The 18,508-nt window shown below is 25.2% G+C and overlaps 1 protein-coding gene across 1 annotated transcript; it reads right to left on the reverse strand.

The window, feature by feature from the left end:
• Window positions 1-2,095: 2,095 nt before the first annotated feature.
• Window positions 2,096-15,926, reverse strand: LOC135928802 (neprilysin-3-like). Its single transcript, XM_065465266.1, has 17 exons — window positions 15,907-15,926; window positions 14,089-14,249; window positions 12,890-13,425; window positions 12,762-12,845; window positions 12,407-12,558; window positions 12,111-12,333; window positions 11,228-11,326; window positions 10,529-10,588; window positions 10,289-10,380; window positions 9,268-9,344; window positions 7,094-7,142; window positions 6,974-7,041; window positions 6,809-6,933; window positions 6,694-6,759; window positions 6,338-6,436; window positions 5,465-5,532; window positions 2,096-2,581 (listed from the first exon to the last, which is right to left on the reverse strand). Exons 1-17 carry the CDS (start codon window positions 15,924-15,926, stop codon window positions 2,479-2,481), a joined length of 2,082 nt encoding a protein of 693 aa, XP_065321338.1. The 3' UTR covers window positions 2,096-2,478.
• Window positions 15,927-18,508: the final 2,582 nt, after the last annotated feature.

Genomic DNA, 18,508 nt, shown 5'->3' on the forward strand with positions numbered 1-18,508 from the left:
TGAAGGAGCTTACCACCAAGAAAGGTGAAAGCTAAAGAGAAAAAAAAACAGTAAAATAAAATATTATTTCCGATCAAGTCTATAAAATCATTCTTTACATTATAATGGAAGTGGAGGTGTTAGCATCATTTAGGTAATTAATTCATTGCAATTATATATATTTAAATGGAATGGAAAATTCCTGATTTAAAGCTGCCAGATAGCATAAAAAAAATATAGCAAGTCAAAAAAAGAAGGATATACAGCAAGCCCGCAAGTCTAATTGATCTATATTTATTCTTGAGATGAAAATTAACGATACATTTTGTCAAAAATGTACCATTTTCCACTTTTTATACCCATCTTAGCGTTTAAGATGTAAGAAAGTAAAATTTCATTTTTTTCTTAGTTATAGTATATACTACCAAAAATATTTTGAGGGGGTCCGGTTGAAAATCGACTTTTTTGGTTGATTTGATATGGAATTTACCAAATATAAATTTATATATATTCGAAATTACCCTTGAATTTGCAGTTTAATGATATATATATATATATATCGATATATAACATTTAATTTTAAAAAATATCTTTGATTAAGTAAGAACTTTTGTAAAATTTTTAAGAAAATATAGAAATTTGCAATTCAAATTTAAATAAATTTATTTTATTTTCTTTAATATTTTACAATAATGTTTTTAATAAGTTTGAAGGGAGATATTAACATTAAATTAAAACATAACTTAGTTATGAATAATAAATTAAATATATATTATTTATATTGACTTAACAATTACGAGATGTCTGAATTAAGTAACCTACACACAAACTGATTGAAATCATGGTTATAACATTTTTTGAAACAAATTATTTGGATTGATAAGAATGATATATAATAACAAAAAGAGAAGGTTTAAATTAATAGATTATTGTTTTGGGACAATAAAAGACACACTTTCAGGCATTAAAGGATGTATATATTTCTTTATTTTATTTAATCCCCACCATATTTATTTCACAAAAAAATTATAATTTATGTCAAAATTTAGAAAATACATTAATTATGTATGTCATTACTCATTAATATAAAAAATATAAAATTAATTTCAATAGTGTTCATTTGAATTGAGATAATATTTGGATTAATTGCAAGCATTATCCTGAGTAATAGTTAGAAAAGGAAAAATATAGAATTTGTTTGTAGATAATAATCTAGCGAATTTAGCAGGAGAAGAAAAATAATCTGATATGACAAATTTTATATCAAAATAAAATCCTTATAAAAAACAAGAAGCGTCCAAATATCCGGCCAAATATTCACTGGTGGCAACCCCCTCAAAAACCTATACCCCCTCCCATAAATATGGCGACAATATTCTAACATTAGTGAATATAAGTTTTTAATTATAAATGTAATCCCTCAATTTCTTTAAAGAAATAACTTAAATTTTTAATACTCTACTAATAAACTATTAAAAAAAATTGCACATAATTTGATATGACAAATTTTATATCAAAACAAAATCCTTATAAAAAACAAGAAGCGTCCAAATATCTTCTGGTAGCAGACCCCTACATTATTAAATACAAGTTATTAATTATAAAGATAATCCCTTCATATATTTTTTAGAAAAAATAACTTAAATTTTCAAACTCTACTACAAACTATTAAAAAAATTGTAAATATAAAAAGGAATTTTTTTAGAGTATGAATTAGATTTAAAAAACCTTCCCCGTCGAATGTATTATTATATTATATATTATTTGGCATAGACATGAGTTAGCTGATAGAATATCTGACCCTTTTAAATTATAATTTAAAAATTTATCAGAAAATTATCCAGAAATAATGTAAATTATAATAAGCCTATATATATATTAAATAAATTTTGCCCTATTTTATCTAAAAATATATAGTGGATAACTCTCAATAAATTTACCATATACTCACCCACTAGTTTACCGTCTTAAATGCCTATCCTCTACCACCCTTCAAAAATTTGGAGGTATTATGGAACAATGAAATGGAGGTCTAAAAACTTTTAAATTTATATATATCCATTTTATTAATAAAAAAAGGTAATTAATGTGTATTACTAAACACATACTATAAGAATTTTTTTCTCATAAAATTAAAAAATCATTATAAAAATATCTTATCTAATAATATATTATTTTTGTATAATTTTATTTATATTATATATAATATTTAATTTTTCAACTAACGAGTAAACGCATTACGCGTTCCTTTTATTACACGAGCAATGGTAACGTAACGACTAAGGCGTTTCATTTTTTATTGTAACGTTTATTGTACTATGTCTAAATTATTAAAATTTACAAAAAATCTAAACCTTCAGTAAACAAAATATTTAAAACCCCAAAAACCTAACTGAACCAATATATATTTTTTTAACCCCGATCTTAAATCATAACTATAATATAGCAAAAATGATCTCTATTTTGATTATAAGATGGTTAGTAGCACGTGATCTCTTTCTACCACAAGGAACATTTATGAGGTGAATATTGAGTTCGACATTGTTCACTGCAATTCCAGCTTTTCAAAAAAGACTCGAATTCTGACAAAACAGCATTTACCCTATGTAAAAATTGAATGTTTATTTATCTAAAAAATATAAATAAATAAATTTATAAATTCTGAAAAAAATAAATAAGCTATTTTTATTGTAAAAATTAGTGCTCTAAATAATTTTTCGTCATTTAAATTTATTTTTTTAAAAAACATAATAGAAATTAATAATTTTTTTCGGTTATAGGTTGTAGCTGATATAATATGTTAGCAAAATGTAATAGCATATAATTAATTTTTTCAAAGATAAAATTAATAAAGGTGAAAAGTATAAAAATAGAATTTACGGAAAAGGATAAGGGATTAAAGAAAAGGAAGCTAGGAATGAGAAGGGAAGAGAGAAGGCATAGACATGGAGGGTTATTCGATGGAAGAGATAAAACATAGATAGTTAGAGCGAATAATAGCGGTAGCAAGTCTTTGTCGTAAGAAGAGGGATTCTTTAGGCTGAGGGGGTTTTTCATGAATCTTTTTGCCTAATTCTTTAAAAAAACATCGGGCTATGCTATCGAAGGTGGCGAGAATGGAGCAGGGGATGGATATGAATAATGAATAAGAAAGAAGGGTCTATGGAACTGTACTTGGTGATTTTTCAGGATTCTGTGAGGGCGAGGGCGTCGACGTTGTAATTAGATGGTGCATTTGGGTCGATGCAGGTGAAGTCCCAAACCACAGGAACTGACCCCTTGACCAAGGAATCAAGGACATTCTATTAGGTTGCTTTCCATCGGTTCTAAAATGCGGGTTGGCTCAAATCTAGATGGAATGCCTGCGGATTTGATAAACGACCTCGACAAAAGCGAGAATGGAGGCAATGTCTGCCCTTGCGATCGATACTGGTTTTGCAAGGTTTACATTGGAACAGAAGAACAATTTCGCTATTGAACCATAGTTCAGCGGAGAGCAACCGATCAAGGTTATTAGAGGGTATGATTTCCAGAAACTTGTAACCAGATCCTTGGTTCAATTGGTGAAAAACTGTGAGAACTTTATCGTGAAAGCTCGATTTTAGATAAGTGACGGAGCCTTCGTTGAGTGGAATATCCCAGTCTCTGTGAACAAGAGGAAGGTCGTGCAGTGTTTGGGATAACGTTACCAAATGGTCTGGGCATCAGCTAATAAGGGGTCAGGAAAGTGAGAAAGATGGCTAATGTGTGAGTCAGATAAAAGACAGGAGGCGATGAAACCACCAATGGAAAGAGTTATGGTGAGCGTAAGCCGACACCACCGACTTGCATGGAAGTGATGCTTGTATTGTAACCATGAATTATGGTTAAAGCGAAGATTAAAAATCTCTTCAGCAAGAGATAAGACGGAGGTTTTAAATGATTTTAGTGAATTGGGGAATTTAAAGATTGTGGTGGATCGAAGCTTTTTCGGAATGTATTAAAAGTTTTCGAGGAGAAAATAAGGAGAAGGGAGAAACTTAGAGATGTTTTTGAAATGAAGTAGGCTAGATAATGCATTATGGAAGAAGTGATTGATGGATTCTAGAACGCAAACTGGGGAACCAAAATGAGTGATGGATGAGAGCTCGGTTGTGTGGAAATTATGGGTGAACGAAGTGGAACAATGAAATGTGCAGATCTCGGTTTTTTGTTCATTGAGTGAGAGTCCAATTGCATGGGGTTTTGATGATAGCAAGTGCCTTTGCAACCTCGTTAGGGGGGGGGCGCAGAGTGTCTCGTCGTCAATGTACCAAGTGTGCAGAGAAAGATTATAGTTGGAAGAAATGTTTTTGACCATTTCCTTGATTCCTATGCAGGAATGTATCTAACCCAGAGGATCGCATTGTTGGATCCCTTTTGATGATGAAAATAAATAGTTATTGAATTGGAGATGAGATGGCATGGAATAGCAGAAGTGGAAGAATTGAAAAAAGGTTAGAAATGAGTGGTATATTTGTGGAAGAAAGTGAAAGCAGTTGAATAAATTAAAAAAAAAATTTATTAGGGTAATTTTAATGAAAAAACTAGTATATAATATTAAAGTATTATTTTATTCTCGTTTTTTTGTTATTTTTTTCTTTATTTTTTTCTGGAGTGGGGGGGGGGGGTTATTTCGGACATGTTTTATTTGCGAAAATTTATAAATTTTAGGGTTTTTCAAAACATTTAGGATACAGCCTAAAGGAGTTTGATATTTAGAAATATATCTATTATCTCATGCATGTTATATAAGGTGTAAATAATATTTATTAGATTTCTAACTGAATTTGCCAATCTAAATAAATGATAAATCTTAATGAGATTATTTTAGGTTACCTCCAAAAATCTGCAAATTCCAAAAGTTTCAAAACTCTCAGAAATTTTAAAATTTTAGCGAAGTCGTATGTTAAATTTTTGAAATTTTCTAGAAATATATTTTATTATTTTTATTTTTTTAAAAAAATATTTATTTACTTATTTATACTAAAGTTTTCGATATTTGCAAATATTAAAAAAATCAAATTTTGAACACAGCCTTAGTTTTATATATATTTATTATATTACATCATGTATATTATTTCAGAAATTATTATCAAAAGTGTAGTAGTATTGTTAAAAGCACTATTTGGGTCTATTTTTTAAAAACGGCCCGATTAATATTTTGACCAAAATAATATAACGCCAAGCCTGGAAATTTTGCTCATAGAATGCAGAACGGTTTGGCCCTCTATTTGATAAACCTCGAGGCTTATATAATATTATTTTGTCTAAAATCTTAATTTGGTCATAAAAATCGATCCCAAATCGGGGTTTTAACAACACTAAAGTGTTAACTTATTAATTATTCATATTCGAATTTCACTTTTTAAATCTTACAAATGAGTTGGGTCTTTCGATATGGATAATTAATAATACACCAACTATTTCAAGAGTAATATGTTAAATTTGGTTAATTTGCGATTACCTAATTTCGCCGGGAGAATGATCAGATTCATCTAATTGAAGGTCAGGTGATCTTTGTTCACAGAATTCCTAAAATATTAATGATTTTTATAATTATTTTTTTAAAAAAAAGTATTCCAAAAATCTTTTATTACCCTTTAATCTCTAAGTTATCATTCATTCCTTTATTAAAACTTTAAAGAGTCACCTTAACCGTCCTAAACCAATAAAATCAATTAAATTAGCAATAAAATAAAATATTTTGTTGTGTATTCTTATTAGGATGGAATATATAAAATGAGATTAACAAATAGCCCAAAAACAAAATAGAAAAAATAAATATATATTTTAGTTTTTTTTTTGATAATTTAGTTTTTCTTTAATTTTATGATATTGAATACCTTACCCTAGTGTTGTTAAATGGCCTGATTTGGGTCTATTTTTTATAAAATTCCCCGATTTGAAACTTTAGCCAAAATAATATTATTTAAGCCTCGAGATTTGCCAAATAGAGATCCAAACCTTTCTGCCACTTTAGCAAGATCTTCAGGCTTAAATAAAATTATTTTCCTTAGTCCGCTTTCAAAAATCGAACCAAATCCGGTCATTTAACAGCACTAACCATATCCTATAAATTTCATACAATTTTCTCTATTCCGTTTTTTTATATATAAAAGAAATTAGATTTTTAAAAATTAACTCAATATAGCTAGAAAAATATTGGCCTATGCCTCAAGATTATGCCAATAGATGTTCAAACCTTTGTTACATCGATAACCAAAATCTTCAGGCTTGCATAATATATTTTTTTGGATAAAATAGTTAGTTAGCCAGCTAAAATCGAGCCGTTTAACAAAACTGGATCCATAAATGAGATATAAATGAAATATTTTACTTGTGCATAAGCCATAAAGAAGACTTGATCTGAGGTTATGTTTTTAGATCCGAATATATAGGTAGTCTCGTTTTTATATTTTAGATAAGCACGCATAGCCTAGAAAAATTTAATTAAGACATTATTTTCTATATATAATTGAAAAATAAAATGTGTATTATATAGAGCTAAGTTTTAAAACAAATCTTATGAGGTTTATTAACAACCTTTCAAAATCTTCTAGTATTTAACATAAAAATTTACACAACCTTTAACTTTGAATGGAACAAAGAGTTTTGAGTTTAAAGAGATTTATATTTAAAATAACATTTTTTAAATTATTATTAACATGTTAAGCAAATGCTAACGTATATTACTTGATACGCTAATTTTATTGAGCCAATATCAGCTATATTTTCTGAAAGTTGAATATGTCCTTTCATCTTTTTGAAAATAAATTTAAAAATTTAATAACAATTATAATATATTTACCCTTAATTTTCCATTTAATAAATAAGAGTCATATTTGTGTACAATGCATTTCATTTTCTCTCTAATAAGTTGCATAGTTGTAGGAGTTAACCATTCTCCTACACCATTTTCATCGTGCTCTATTCCTATTTGACTTGAATTTTAAATTGAGTTAAATCTTATTACCAAATGCATCTAAACTGTGAAACATTTCATGAGCTAATGAGTTGCCTAATGTCCCATAAATAAATGGTCTTATTAAAAAAATTATAATAAGAAAATCATCACATAAATTTTATGGTTTACATGCTATTTCCTGATTTTATCGTAGAATCAATGACCTGATAGCAAATATCTTTTAATAAATATTATAATTTAGTAATGTTAATAATATTAATTAAAATATAAAAAAAATTATTTAAAATTATAATATTAATTTAAGTATAAAATAGTATAACTAAATTTAAATTATTTCTGTGCGAGATATAAATGGCCCTTATAGAAAGTGACACGCAGCGCAAACGTTTTAATATAAAGCAAAAATAAATAATTTTACAAATAAAAAATATCAAAAAATTTTGTGGTATATATAAAATTGTTATATTTTTATTTTTATTTTTAGTATTATTTTATTTATTTTAGTTTTTAATGTCTTACGGCAATAACAAAAATATCATATTCACGATTTATAATTAAGTTTTGCTTAACTTAAATTCAGTTTATTTCCATTGTTTAAATTAAATTTTATTATTGCGTAACTTAGAATGATTGATTATTTACATAGATTTATTTAAACATATTAAAATTGTTGACAAAGAGAAATATATAAAGACAGTCATGTATTATTCACGATGAAGTGATACATATATTTTGAAACATGATTTAAAGACTTATTTATATAATTAAAACCTGACTTGATGACAATTAGAATGTTTTAAATACATTATTCTCCAACACCAAAATCTCATATAATAAAAATTAATGTGTTAAATACATTATTCTCCATCCACACAAAAATATCTCTCTATATAAAAAATAATGAGTTAAAATGAATAAGGTTAAGATTAAAAAAAATTACACAAAGCGGAGGTTATAAATAAAACAATTAAATATAATTAAATTAAAATAACATTCTTCTCACAAAATTTTTTTATAACAGCGTTGTATAAATTTTCTTAATTTTAAAGGATATCCTTATTTTTCTTGATCCTTGAATATTCTACTCTATAAATCATCTCATTTATAATTCAAATATTTATCAAAAAAAAATATATATAATAAAGTATGCGTATTATTTATAATTATATAAATGATTATTTATAAATTATGTGATGTATATATTTTGCGTAATGTTAATTATTGTAAATTTGTTTTTATACTCATGATATAATCCTTGTACCTTATGGGTATATTGTTCTCTTTCTATCTGGCCTAGATGCGTTAGTCAACAGATTTTTATTTTGTGTTGTTTATATCTTTTTAAACATTTTCCTCCTTGTAAAAATGTAGTGGGCAATGAGTTTTGTACATCTGTAACATTTTATCGGCAAGATATCTCTTTTTTTAAAGCTGATCAAGATATCTCCTCAATACTCCACTTTTTGTGTCGATTTGATATAAAAAATTGCTTTCTTTATTTATGATGATACGTCCCATTTGTTTTATCCAAATATCTCACCAAATTTTGTATTCAATATTCATTGTTCTGTTTGTCGGTAGAATTTTAAGCGTGATTTTCTCATTATATTATAAATATTTTAACAAATCCCATTTAGTTCTCATGTCTTGACATTAATTTTCTTGAATGAATGCCTCTCTATTATTAATTGTGTTTCTATAATTAAATAAAGATTTTTCAAGAGAAATATCTAAATCTATACTTTCATCTTTTCATCTATATCTAAAAGGTTCTGACCATCCTTTTAACTTGAATAAGAAAGTGATGTATGTTGTGGTCTCCACAAAATTTTTTAAACAATTAACTTGTAAAGTAAAAGCCATTATCCGTGATATTTGTTATGGCATACCAAATAAGAAAAACGATTTTAAGTAATTCAATTTGAATAACACTTTTTAAACTAACAAAAATCTTTCAAACCCAAAATTTATATATTTTAAACAATATTTTTTATTTTTCCAAGTTATTATTCAAAGTGAATTTGTATATATTATAAAAGCAAACAAATAATTTTTTTACTTAAAGCGTTTGGCCTCATGCGTTTCTAACAGATAAAGGAATTAAAACGCAAAATTATGATTGTGAAAAGAAATTCTTTCCCCTATCCATAATCAATTTAAAGTTCCAATATATTCTTTTCCCTACTTATTGGTCCCTTGATTTTGCAATAAGTTAACTTATATTATTAATCTTTTAATTTATTCAATATCATAAAACTGGAAATCATGAGTAGATATGAAAAATATGATTTGTCTAGAAGATGTCTAATTTACATTAATGAAACAATAGTAGTTAAATTTACAAATTTGGTTTTTCCCAGAATCGTAGTCTGCGTTATGATGATAGGCCATTAGATCGCTTTTATAATATCTATTATATCTGTTAAAAATAAACATTTAGATAATTTTTATTCCGTCTGACCTTTTACTCTTCACTCACAGTTAGCGCAAATTTTCGAGGCAAAATAAGAAAGAAAGAAATATATAATATTTAGTTTATTTGCATACTTCCCCGCGAAATCGCGCTAAATGTTGATAAAGAGTTTTATATTATTATTTTAGGGTTAGAAAATTTTTGAATAATTTTTCTAATATCTGAGATTGGTATTTTTGTTATTGTTACAGCAACGCGAAGATATAGCTATATCCTAAAAATTAATTTGATATAAATTTTACCAAAGTAAAGATGTTAAATTTCGCGATTTTCAATTTCCTTAGAGAAAAGATTTTTTTTTATCTCATCTATTTCATATTACCTAAATATAAAGTTCGCTTTATATTTCAAAAAATAAAAAAAATAAAAATGATTTTGTTCTACGTGAAAACGATGTCGGTAAATTTAGCTTCACATGAAAAAAAATATTTATAGTTTAAGAGAATTTAATTAGGGCGTAGGCTGGGTGCTTTCTAGGGAATTGCAAGAGTATCATGCTAAATTTCTCAATTTTGAAATTCATGACGGAAATATTATTTACTTTATCTGTTTAATATTGTCAAATGCATATGTATGAGCCAGAATTTGGTTATTTTTAAAAATATATACATATAGTTATACATGCAACCCAAATTATTTTTTCAAAAATACCGACGAATGTGATGTAACATATAGTCTGGATATTTTGTGCCGAAAAGGAGATCGGCATTTATTATTGTTAATAAAAGTATAAATATTTGAAATTATTGGCATTATTTTCGAATACGATACGTGTATCTTAATATTATCCAATTTTTATGATTAATATACTTTATAAATCTCAATGATATAAAATATAAATGTATTTTTATACTAAATTTTAAGAAGGTTAAAATAAAATACTTATGTACTTTTGATTGACTGTCATATTAAGAATTTGTGCATAGTGTAATCGTGTCAATGTAAAAATATTTTTATTGAAGTCAAGAGGATCAATTTCAACCTAGATTATCAAAAAACATATAAATATTTTAGAGATAATATGTTAGAAATTTAAAGTAAAAATATTACATTAAATTAAACTCATATTGAAAGAGAGTATAAATTATTTTCATAATATATATAGCATAAATAATATATTTATGTAATACTGCAAAGTCCTCATCAACTATTGTTTTGGGTTGATCTGTGGTAAACTTGATCTTTTCAACCTAATAATTTTATTCATTTTTGACGATATAATATAATATAGAGAAGAAAAATATTTATTTTATTTCTAAATTTTTTTAATAATTTCTAAAATGTATAATCTAATAATAATTTAAATTGTGTTTAACAATTAAAATATAAAACTCTTAATCGAAATATTCTTTTATAGTTTAGATTTTTTTGGAATAATAACCAAATAGCTCACAATTTTAAATTAATCAAATCGTCACTCCTAAGTCATCGCTTATAAAATAAAGATTGAAATTTTAATAAGCCTTAGTAATAAGTAATCTGTGTTTAAAATGAATTGGAAGAGTAAATCATATATATATATAAGACTTAATATCAAATATGTATTTCTGAGCAATTCATTTTTTAGCTTATTTTTTAATTTGAGTATTAAGAAATAGTGTGCTCATTCACAATTTATTTTATCTAAAAATTAAGAATTTTTTCAGAGTGTTTAGGGTTTTATCTGGGGGGATATTTCAGTTTTCTGAGAGATTAAATAGAAGCCAATTAATATTAACCATAAAAAGTTTCAAAATATCTTTATAAACTTATTTCGCAAGCCTATGATTAAAATAAAACATTTTTTTTAACATAAGGTTTGTGTGTTTGGAAATGTATAAAGAAGTTACTTTGTTGATTAGAGCTTTTCTGGAGAATGAATCTAGCCATACTATACCTTTTAGTTCAGATACGAATGTTTTTACCATCTCCTTGAATATATTACCTGTCTTTTAAAAGAAATTAAACAGATTAAAATTATAAACAAATATAGAGATCTCTATACATGTGAAAATATGAATGAAATATATGGTTGCAACTTATATATCTCGCCGAAAATCCGCGTGAATTTAATATATATGAATTAAAATCACTAAGAAAGAAAGAAAGAAAGAAATGATATTCGATGTTGCAGTTCCCGTTTATTTTCAATATTAAATAAATTTTTTTAAAAAATAACAATATTTATAAATTATCTTAATTGACTCTATTTTACGATTAAAAAAAAATATAAAAATAAAATATTTTTAACAAATTACTTGTATAAATTATTATAAATCAATCAGAAAATACTCTCTAAATTGAATATAGGATGTAATTAATAAATATTTTAAAAAATAACGTTTTTCAAGTTTATTAGCATTATAAATAAACAAAGTTTGGAGAAATGCTCTTCAAAATAAAAAAAATCTTCGAAGATTATGATCTCTGAAGATTTTTTTAAAGAAGATTTATTTTTCGCTCAAACAAGTTAGATGATCAAATTTTATCTAAAATTTAATTTTGTTTTTTTTTGTAGAAAATCTTTTATTAGTAAATCTTTTGTGATTTTAATGCTTAAAAAATATTCCATAAAATAACAAATTCTTACATAATGATCTTCTCCAATTTTATGAATCTTCTCAAAGATTTATTGCTAAAAAATATGGGTAAAAAAAAATCTCCAAAAAATCTTTTAAGATTATTTTTTTCCCCAAACTCTGTAAATAAGTATATAATATTAATATTGTTTACTAAGGACACCTTTTCCTCATTATATACTTCTTCTAGATACATACTTGTAATCGCGTTTGGGAAAAACTTCTCCGTTTGATCAAAACAATAGGTTCTCATAGGTTTATTGTATTCCGAATGGGCGACAAAATCGGAAACTTTGTTATAGAAGGCTTGATATTTGTGGGGCAAAAATAATATCCACTCGCGGAGAACAGAATACATCAAATAATCGTTGACTGCTCTAAAATGCCCAAAGAGAGAATTATGTAACAATTATATATATATATGTGTTTTAAGTTTAAATTTTTGTTAACTTGAAAAAATGGGTATTGCGACGATTAGAGGATATCAAATTTTGTAATCTTTCGAAATATTCAATGTTTTTTATTAAAACTATGGTTTGAGGATTGAACGAAGAAAGACCGTAGGATGAAAATATATTGGCTAAATACACTGACCAATCCATCTAAAGGTTTAATATATTATATAAGTTGATAGGCGTTTTTTAGACATGTTGGATTGAAAGGATATACAATGTAAAAATTTTATTAATTTGGTGAAAATTTATGAACTATACTTTTATAATAATACTATATAATACTTTGACAAAAAAAAACGTTTTAAAAAAACAGAGAAGAATTTTTAAAACAATATTTAAAAAAGCATTACGAAAGGAAATCTTTGATTTAAATCGTCTACGTATAAAAGTTTATCTCCGAGGATGTCACCCATTCTTTTATCGATTTCTATAAACTAAAAAAAATTTAAATTTAAATTATTTATGTTTTTTACATTACTTGACTTATATTCCGTTCGAGCTCAATAACCATGTCTATTTCATCGGGATTTAATTTTAGAAAATGGCTCAATGTTTTATTCACGTATTTTTTGTATAATCCTAAATTAGTTGGGTCGGAATATTGTTCGTAATTAATACTAGTAATGCCAGATTTAATAGATATATAGAATTCATTGGACTCCATTGATACAACTCCAACATTTATCAAAGCAGATGATATGCCCAATTGTGATAAAAGTCTTTGGAAAGGGAAACATAATGCAGTTGCTATTGTTTTCCCAGATTTTACTCGACAACCTTTGACATTTAAATTAATGTGATCGATCATATCTCGTCTAATGGAGTCATATTTCTTGGCCTTTAAATATTGTGAAACATTTTCCCATATATCTCCTGCGAATATATTCTTGTAAACGTAGTTGTAATTTGATGTAAAGATCTTGTTCGGTAACACAAATCTTTTCATGCATGACTGATGATATCTGGCAGCATTTTGTTTAAAACTGGAATTAAGCCGATATGAATCGTTTGCCACTGAGCATGTAATTTTGTTTCAGCATATAATATTTATATTTATTAAATATTTAGAAATTGAATATGAGCCAAAAATTATTCTAAAATGTAATATCATTTATTATATTGATAATTTTCAAAGTTCAAATTTTGTGATAATTAATTTTTAATCTTAGATAATATGCATATTTTTAAACTATTGGTTCTAATCTAAAGAAATTTTAAAATTGCACTTAACCCATGATTATTATATAGGCTTGACCAAGATTTTCCTCAAATGAGAGGAAGAACCTTTGAATGGACTATCCTTCAATATATTTTGTTTGATATCTTTAAACCAATTTTCGCTTTCGGGTTAATTTATTTAAAAAAAAAATCATTTTATTCGTCATATATGGCATAAAGATTTAGCTATCTATTAGCAAAATCTTGAGGTTTGGTCAAGATCATTCTGCCTAATATATTGAGTTATGTTATCCTACTAGATGACACTAAAACAATTATTTAAAAGATTATTCTAAATTATATTTTAATCTTTTTATTTGTTGATTTGCAAGAATAGTATAAAAAAAAATTATTTTTGCGAAAAATATGGATATAGAACACTATAATATTCAGCCGAAGCAATGTTGGTATTATAATTAAATCTTAAATATTATAGGATGATGGAAAAAGATAACTTACTTAAATAATTATGAAGCATGTTATTACTAATTTGCGTAATTTGATCACTTTTAGATTCCAACGATGTGACGGACTCTTTTGTTTGCCATATGGAACAAGAAAAAGCATAAAAATCTTCGCAAGGATTTATGCTGTCATTAAAAGTATCTTCCTTTAAGCCACTTTTAGTAAAACATTTTGGTTGAAATTTAAAATATTAAAATGAGAATAATATTTTCTTAAATTTTATAGCGTATGATGTAAAAAATAATTTTAAATGGCTTGGAAAACAATTTACATAAAAAATATTGTACAATTTATACCTTTCAACTAAATTAAACACAAAAAATAACATTTTTAAAGTAAATCTAATTTGAGAATTTTAAAATACAACCAGAAATTAATAAATATGATTTAAAGCAGCTTGTGATGAGAAATACTGTAATATATTTCTGGAAATTTCAAGAAGAACTTTGAAAAAATATTTCTCAATTTAAATAAAGGTGCGTTGATATCTCATTTTAATATAGTTTTTGTGTTGGCAAATACTATTTTTTTTCAACTTAAAATAATTTTTTTTGGTGCTTCTTATAAATGTTTAAAAATACGATTTTATCGGAAATGTGTTCCACATCTCTATGAATTTCAGATATACTTGCCATTAAAACATTAGTCATTTAAAATTTTTATAATATTTTAATCACATCCACATAATTCTTTTCATAATAATTAGAAATATATTCTTTAATTTTTTAAGCACAACAGACCTTATAAATAAAATCTATAAAGGTATATATCTTTTAAGTAATAAAAAAAATAAACATACTTTTAGTGTAGTTAAACGGCTCGATTTAAGCTTAGACATTTAGGAATCAACTTAAAATACTGGCGTAAATTTTTAAGGCCTTTATTTTTTTACTGGGCATTTTAATATTATTTTTTAAAAGTTGAACATATTAAATTTGTTCACCCTATTACCTTCCTACATACTTAAAAATAAGAAAATAATCTTTTATGCATAAAAAATGCATTGATATTTAAAATATAACAATTCCTTAACTTTAGCACCTATTTAAAATTTAATATGATTGTTCAAGAAGTTTACGATTAAATTAAAAAGGTCTTATTTGATTAAGAGGTAGAACATTAAGATAAAGAAAGAGCTAAACACCAGAATAAGTGTTAGACAGGGATAAAGAAAAAAAAATATTATTTATTATAATTAAGAATAATTCAAATTTGTTTATTCAAAATGATTTTAAAAATGGAAGTTTTACACTGGTTATACCTGGTAATCCCTTAACTTTAGCATCTAGTGGGAAGATAAAAATATATTTTTTTAAAATTTAATATTATTATTCAACAAGTTTGCGATTAAATTAGAATGTATTAATTATAAAAATATTATTAAATACTCTCGAGGAAATCTGATTGTTAAATTAAAGAAAATGTGTAAACATTATGGAAAATATGCATACAGTCAAAGCTTAATTTGGTCATGGCTGAGACTAAGATTTCTGTCCAACTTAAACAGTTTCCCAATTTAGCAAGTTTTTTTTTTAAAGAAAGACATTTTACACATCTGTTAAATTCAAAGTTTAGCAAAAAGAGAGAGATTATGTTCAGCCTAATAATATTCACAATATGAAAATAATTCAACTTTAATTATCCCCTAAGTGGCATAATAGCTTAAAAAATTTGTATTCTGGAATAAGATATTTTTCATATTCTTCACATTTGCCTTATTAATTCCAATGATATTTGCTTTATAAAAATTAAATGAATCTAAGGTTATTTAATATTTCAATTTGGGCGCTGAAGATAGTTCTTTCTATTAACCTGTTGATAATTTTTACCATGGTCTATTACGAAAAACTTTCCCTCCTCTTTTGATTATACTAACACCATCAAAAAAAACATTTTTGATAAATTTTTAAATTTTGATTTTAAAAACCAATTATTTTAGAAGAATTCTACTTGTCTAGTAATATGTCTCTTCCTTCTAAATGTATTAATTGTTCTTTATTTGATTTAAAGGGGACACCATTTTTTACATTGTAGATATTTCAAAGATGCTCACGGCATACAAGTAATTTAATCTCAAAAGCTCTTAAAAGGGCCAGCATCCCAAATAACATAGGCCCAATGAAACTTTAAATATTTTAATTTTTACGAAAATATTTTTTGTTAAAGAATAAAAAAATATATAATATAAAAAAAAAAAAAATTATATCAAAATTATTTTTAAATTTGTTATCGTGTTTTTCTTGAATAAAAAATATTTACGAAAATAAAAATAAAAAAAATTTAACGAAAAAATGGTAGAATTGAGAAATGAAAGACTCTCGATTAGGTTAAATGATTGATAGTTATGATTTGTAGTTATAACTGAAATCCTTGCTAGTTTAAAATTGAATCAAATTATTATTCTTTACTATATAATTATATATAATCTTATTTTTTTTATAAAAAATATACCATTTATATTTCCTAAGATAAATTGCATAATTTCAATATTTTTTATAAAGTAAATAATTTGTATAAAAATGGAAATATTTAAATTAAAGAGCCTAAATAATCTTTGGCAATTTTCAAAAGTTAGGTTAAAATATATTTTGAAGAAAAAGGGAACATATTGATAAACCTAAAAAATATCAACAATTTAATTCTTATTAAATTTTACAAAAAATTTGTTGTTTAATATTTTATTGTAATGATATTTTTATTTTACATGTTTTAAATATATGGTCTAGCCTGGGTAAACCGGATGACACGCCATTTTGTAAAAAGAAAAAAAATTTATGAAAGAAAACCAAAATGGCGTATTATCAGCTGATTTGTATTAAACGATGCTTCAAAAATGCATTTTAATTATCCGGTAATTTTATTATATACCATTGAGAAGGATTCACTTAATTAAAATAGACAGAAATGAACAAAAAATTATTAATTACCTCCATTCTTTCCTTTTACTTTTTTTTTTAAAAAAAAGAACTAATATAACGTGTAATATTTTCTCTAAATGGAAGCTAATTTTGAAAAATAAAATAACATTTTAAATCCACTAGAAAAAAAAACTTAACAAATAATCAGAAATAAATTAGATTTCTATTTTCTCGATTTAAATTATATTATAAAAAATGGGGAATTCAAAATATAATTCACCTGAAATTATAAATTTTAATATAAATAAAAGAAAGACAATTTTAATGATAACAGGGAAATAATATATAATTAGAGATTAAATAAAATAATTAAAATAAATTTAACTTTGGGCTAATAGATCAACCACAAACAAGCACATCAGAATTAGAAAATTTAATTTAGAATTCATTGTATAAAATTTTTTAAAGGAATATTTCAATTTTTACGAAAATACTTCATTTTTTTATTTTAAAAAACAAAATTTATAAATTTAAAAAATAAAAATTATATCAAAATTATGTCTGAATTTGTTTTTGTGTTTATCGAGCAGAAAAAAAGCATCCTATATTATACAAAAAAATAACAAAACAATAAAATTAAAAATAATCATCATTTTCTAACTATCTATCTATCTTTCTTTCAAAGGGGGGGGGAAGTGGGTAAAAGTATCTTGAGGTATAAAGGATAAATCTGGAGCTCGTTGCCTAAAAATAAAAACCTTTTTTTTTTTACTTCCACGAATAAGTTAAATTCTAGGACGAGATCTCTGACCAAAATTATAATTTTTAAGTTTCAATTCACTACTTTGGGACTTGAATGACAGTTGAGATTATGATTGAGTAATCAATTTTATCTAAGGTCAATTAATCAGGAGGGGACCCTTACTCTGAACCTAGAAATTCAGGATATTCGATCAAGGAATTTGCTAAGAGTTTTGACACAGGTGATTTGTACACGTATAAAATATATGGCTAGGTATGTTGAAGAAATTTATCATGGCAATATTTTATTTTTTTAAAAGAAGAACAAATATGTGTCTTTAACAATACGAGTTTAACTAAGTAAATTTTATTTTTTTTCTAGAAGTTTGGTCTTGTTAACTTATCGACATAAAGAAATTCGGAAATAAAGCGTTTGCTTCCTTTGAGTAGATAGTTTATCTCTTTGCCTTGACATCTTAAGGGTAAACAGTATGAATTATATTTAGAATAATTCATCAATTCTTAAGATGGAAAGAGGTGCGAGCGATGATTATTTTGATCTCCTATCTTACCCTGCATTCACAGTCAGCGCAAATTTTCGGCTAATTATACATAAATACAGCATTTTTTGTATACTTGGCCACGAATTCATGCTAACTATAAATGTATGGTTAAGCTAATTATAACCCGCTAGCTAAGAATTTTGTCTGCATTGATTTTTTTTTAGCTAGATCCTTCAACACATATCTATCTTTGCTCTCTCGATCGGATGAATTTATAAAAATTAAAAAACAATTCTACCCTCAGAATATATC

This window comes from Gordionus sp. m RMFG-2023, chromosome 4, assembly GCF_954871325.1.
Source record: "Gordionus sp. m RMFG-2023 chromosome 4, tfGorSpeb1-WG-v2, whole genome shotgun sequence".
Classification (NCBI taxonomy): domain Eukaryota; kingdom Metazoa; phylum Nematomorpha; class Gordioida; order Chordodea; family Parachordodidae; genus Gordionus; species Gordionus sp. m RMFG-2023.

Bases quoted from the DNA above. Each gene is read 5' to 3' on its own strand.
- LOC135928802 (XM_065465266.1), bottom strand. From the start codon at position 15,926: ATGGTAAAAATTATCAACAG. The intron at 6,934-6,973 runs GTAATAAGATTT...CAAGTCAAATAG, and splicing joins TCACAGTTTAGATGCATTTG to GAATAGAGCACGATGAAAAT. The intron at 2,582-5,464 runs GTAATCGCAAAT...ATTTTTACATAG, and splicing joins CATTCTCCCGGCGAAATTAG to GGTAAATGCTGTTTTGTCAG.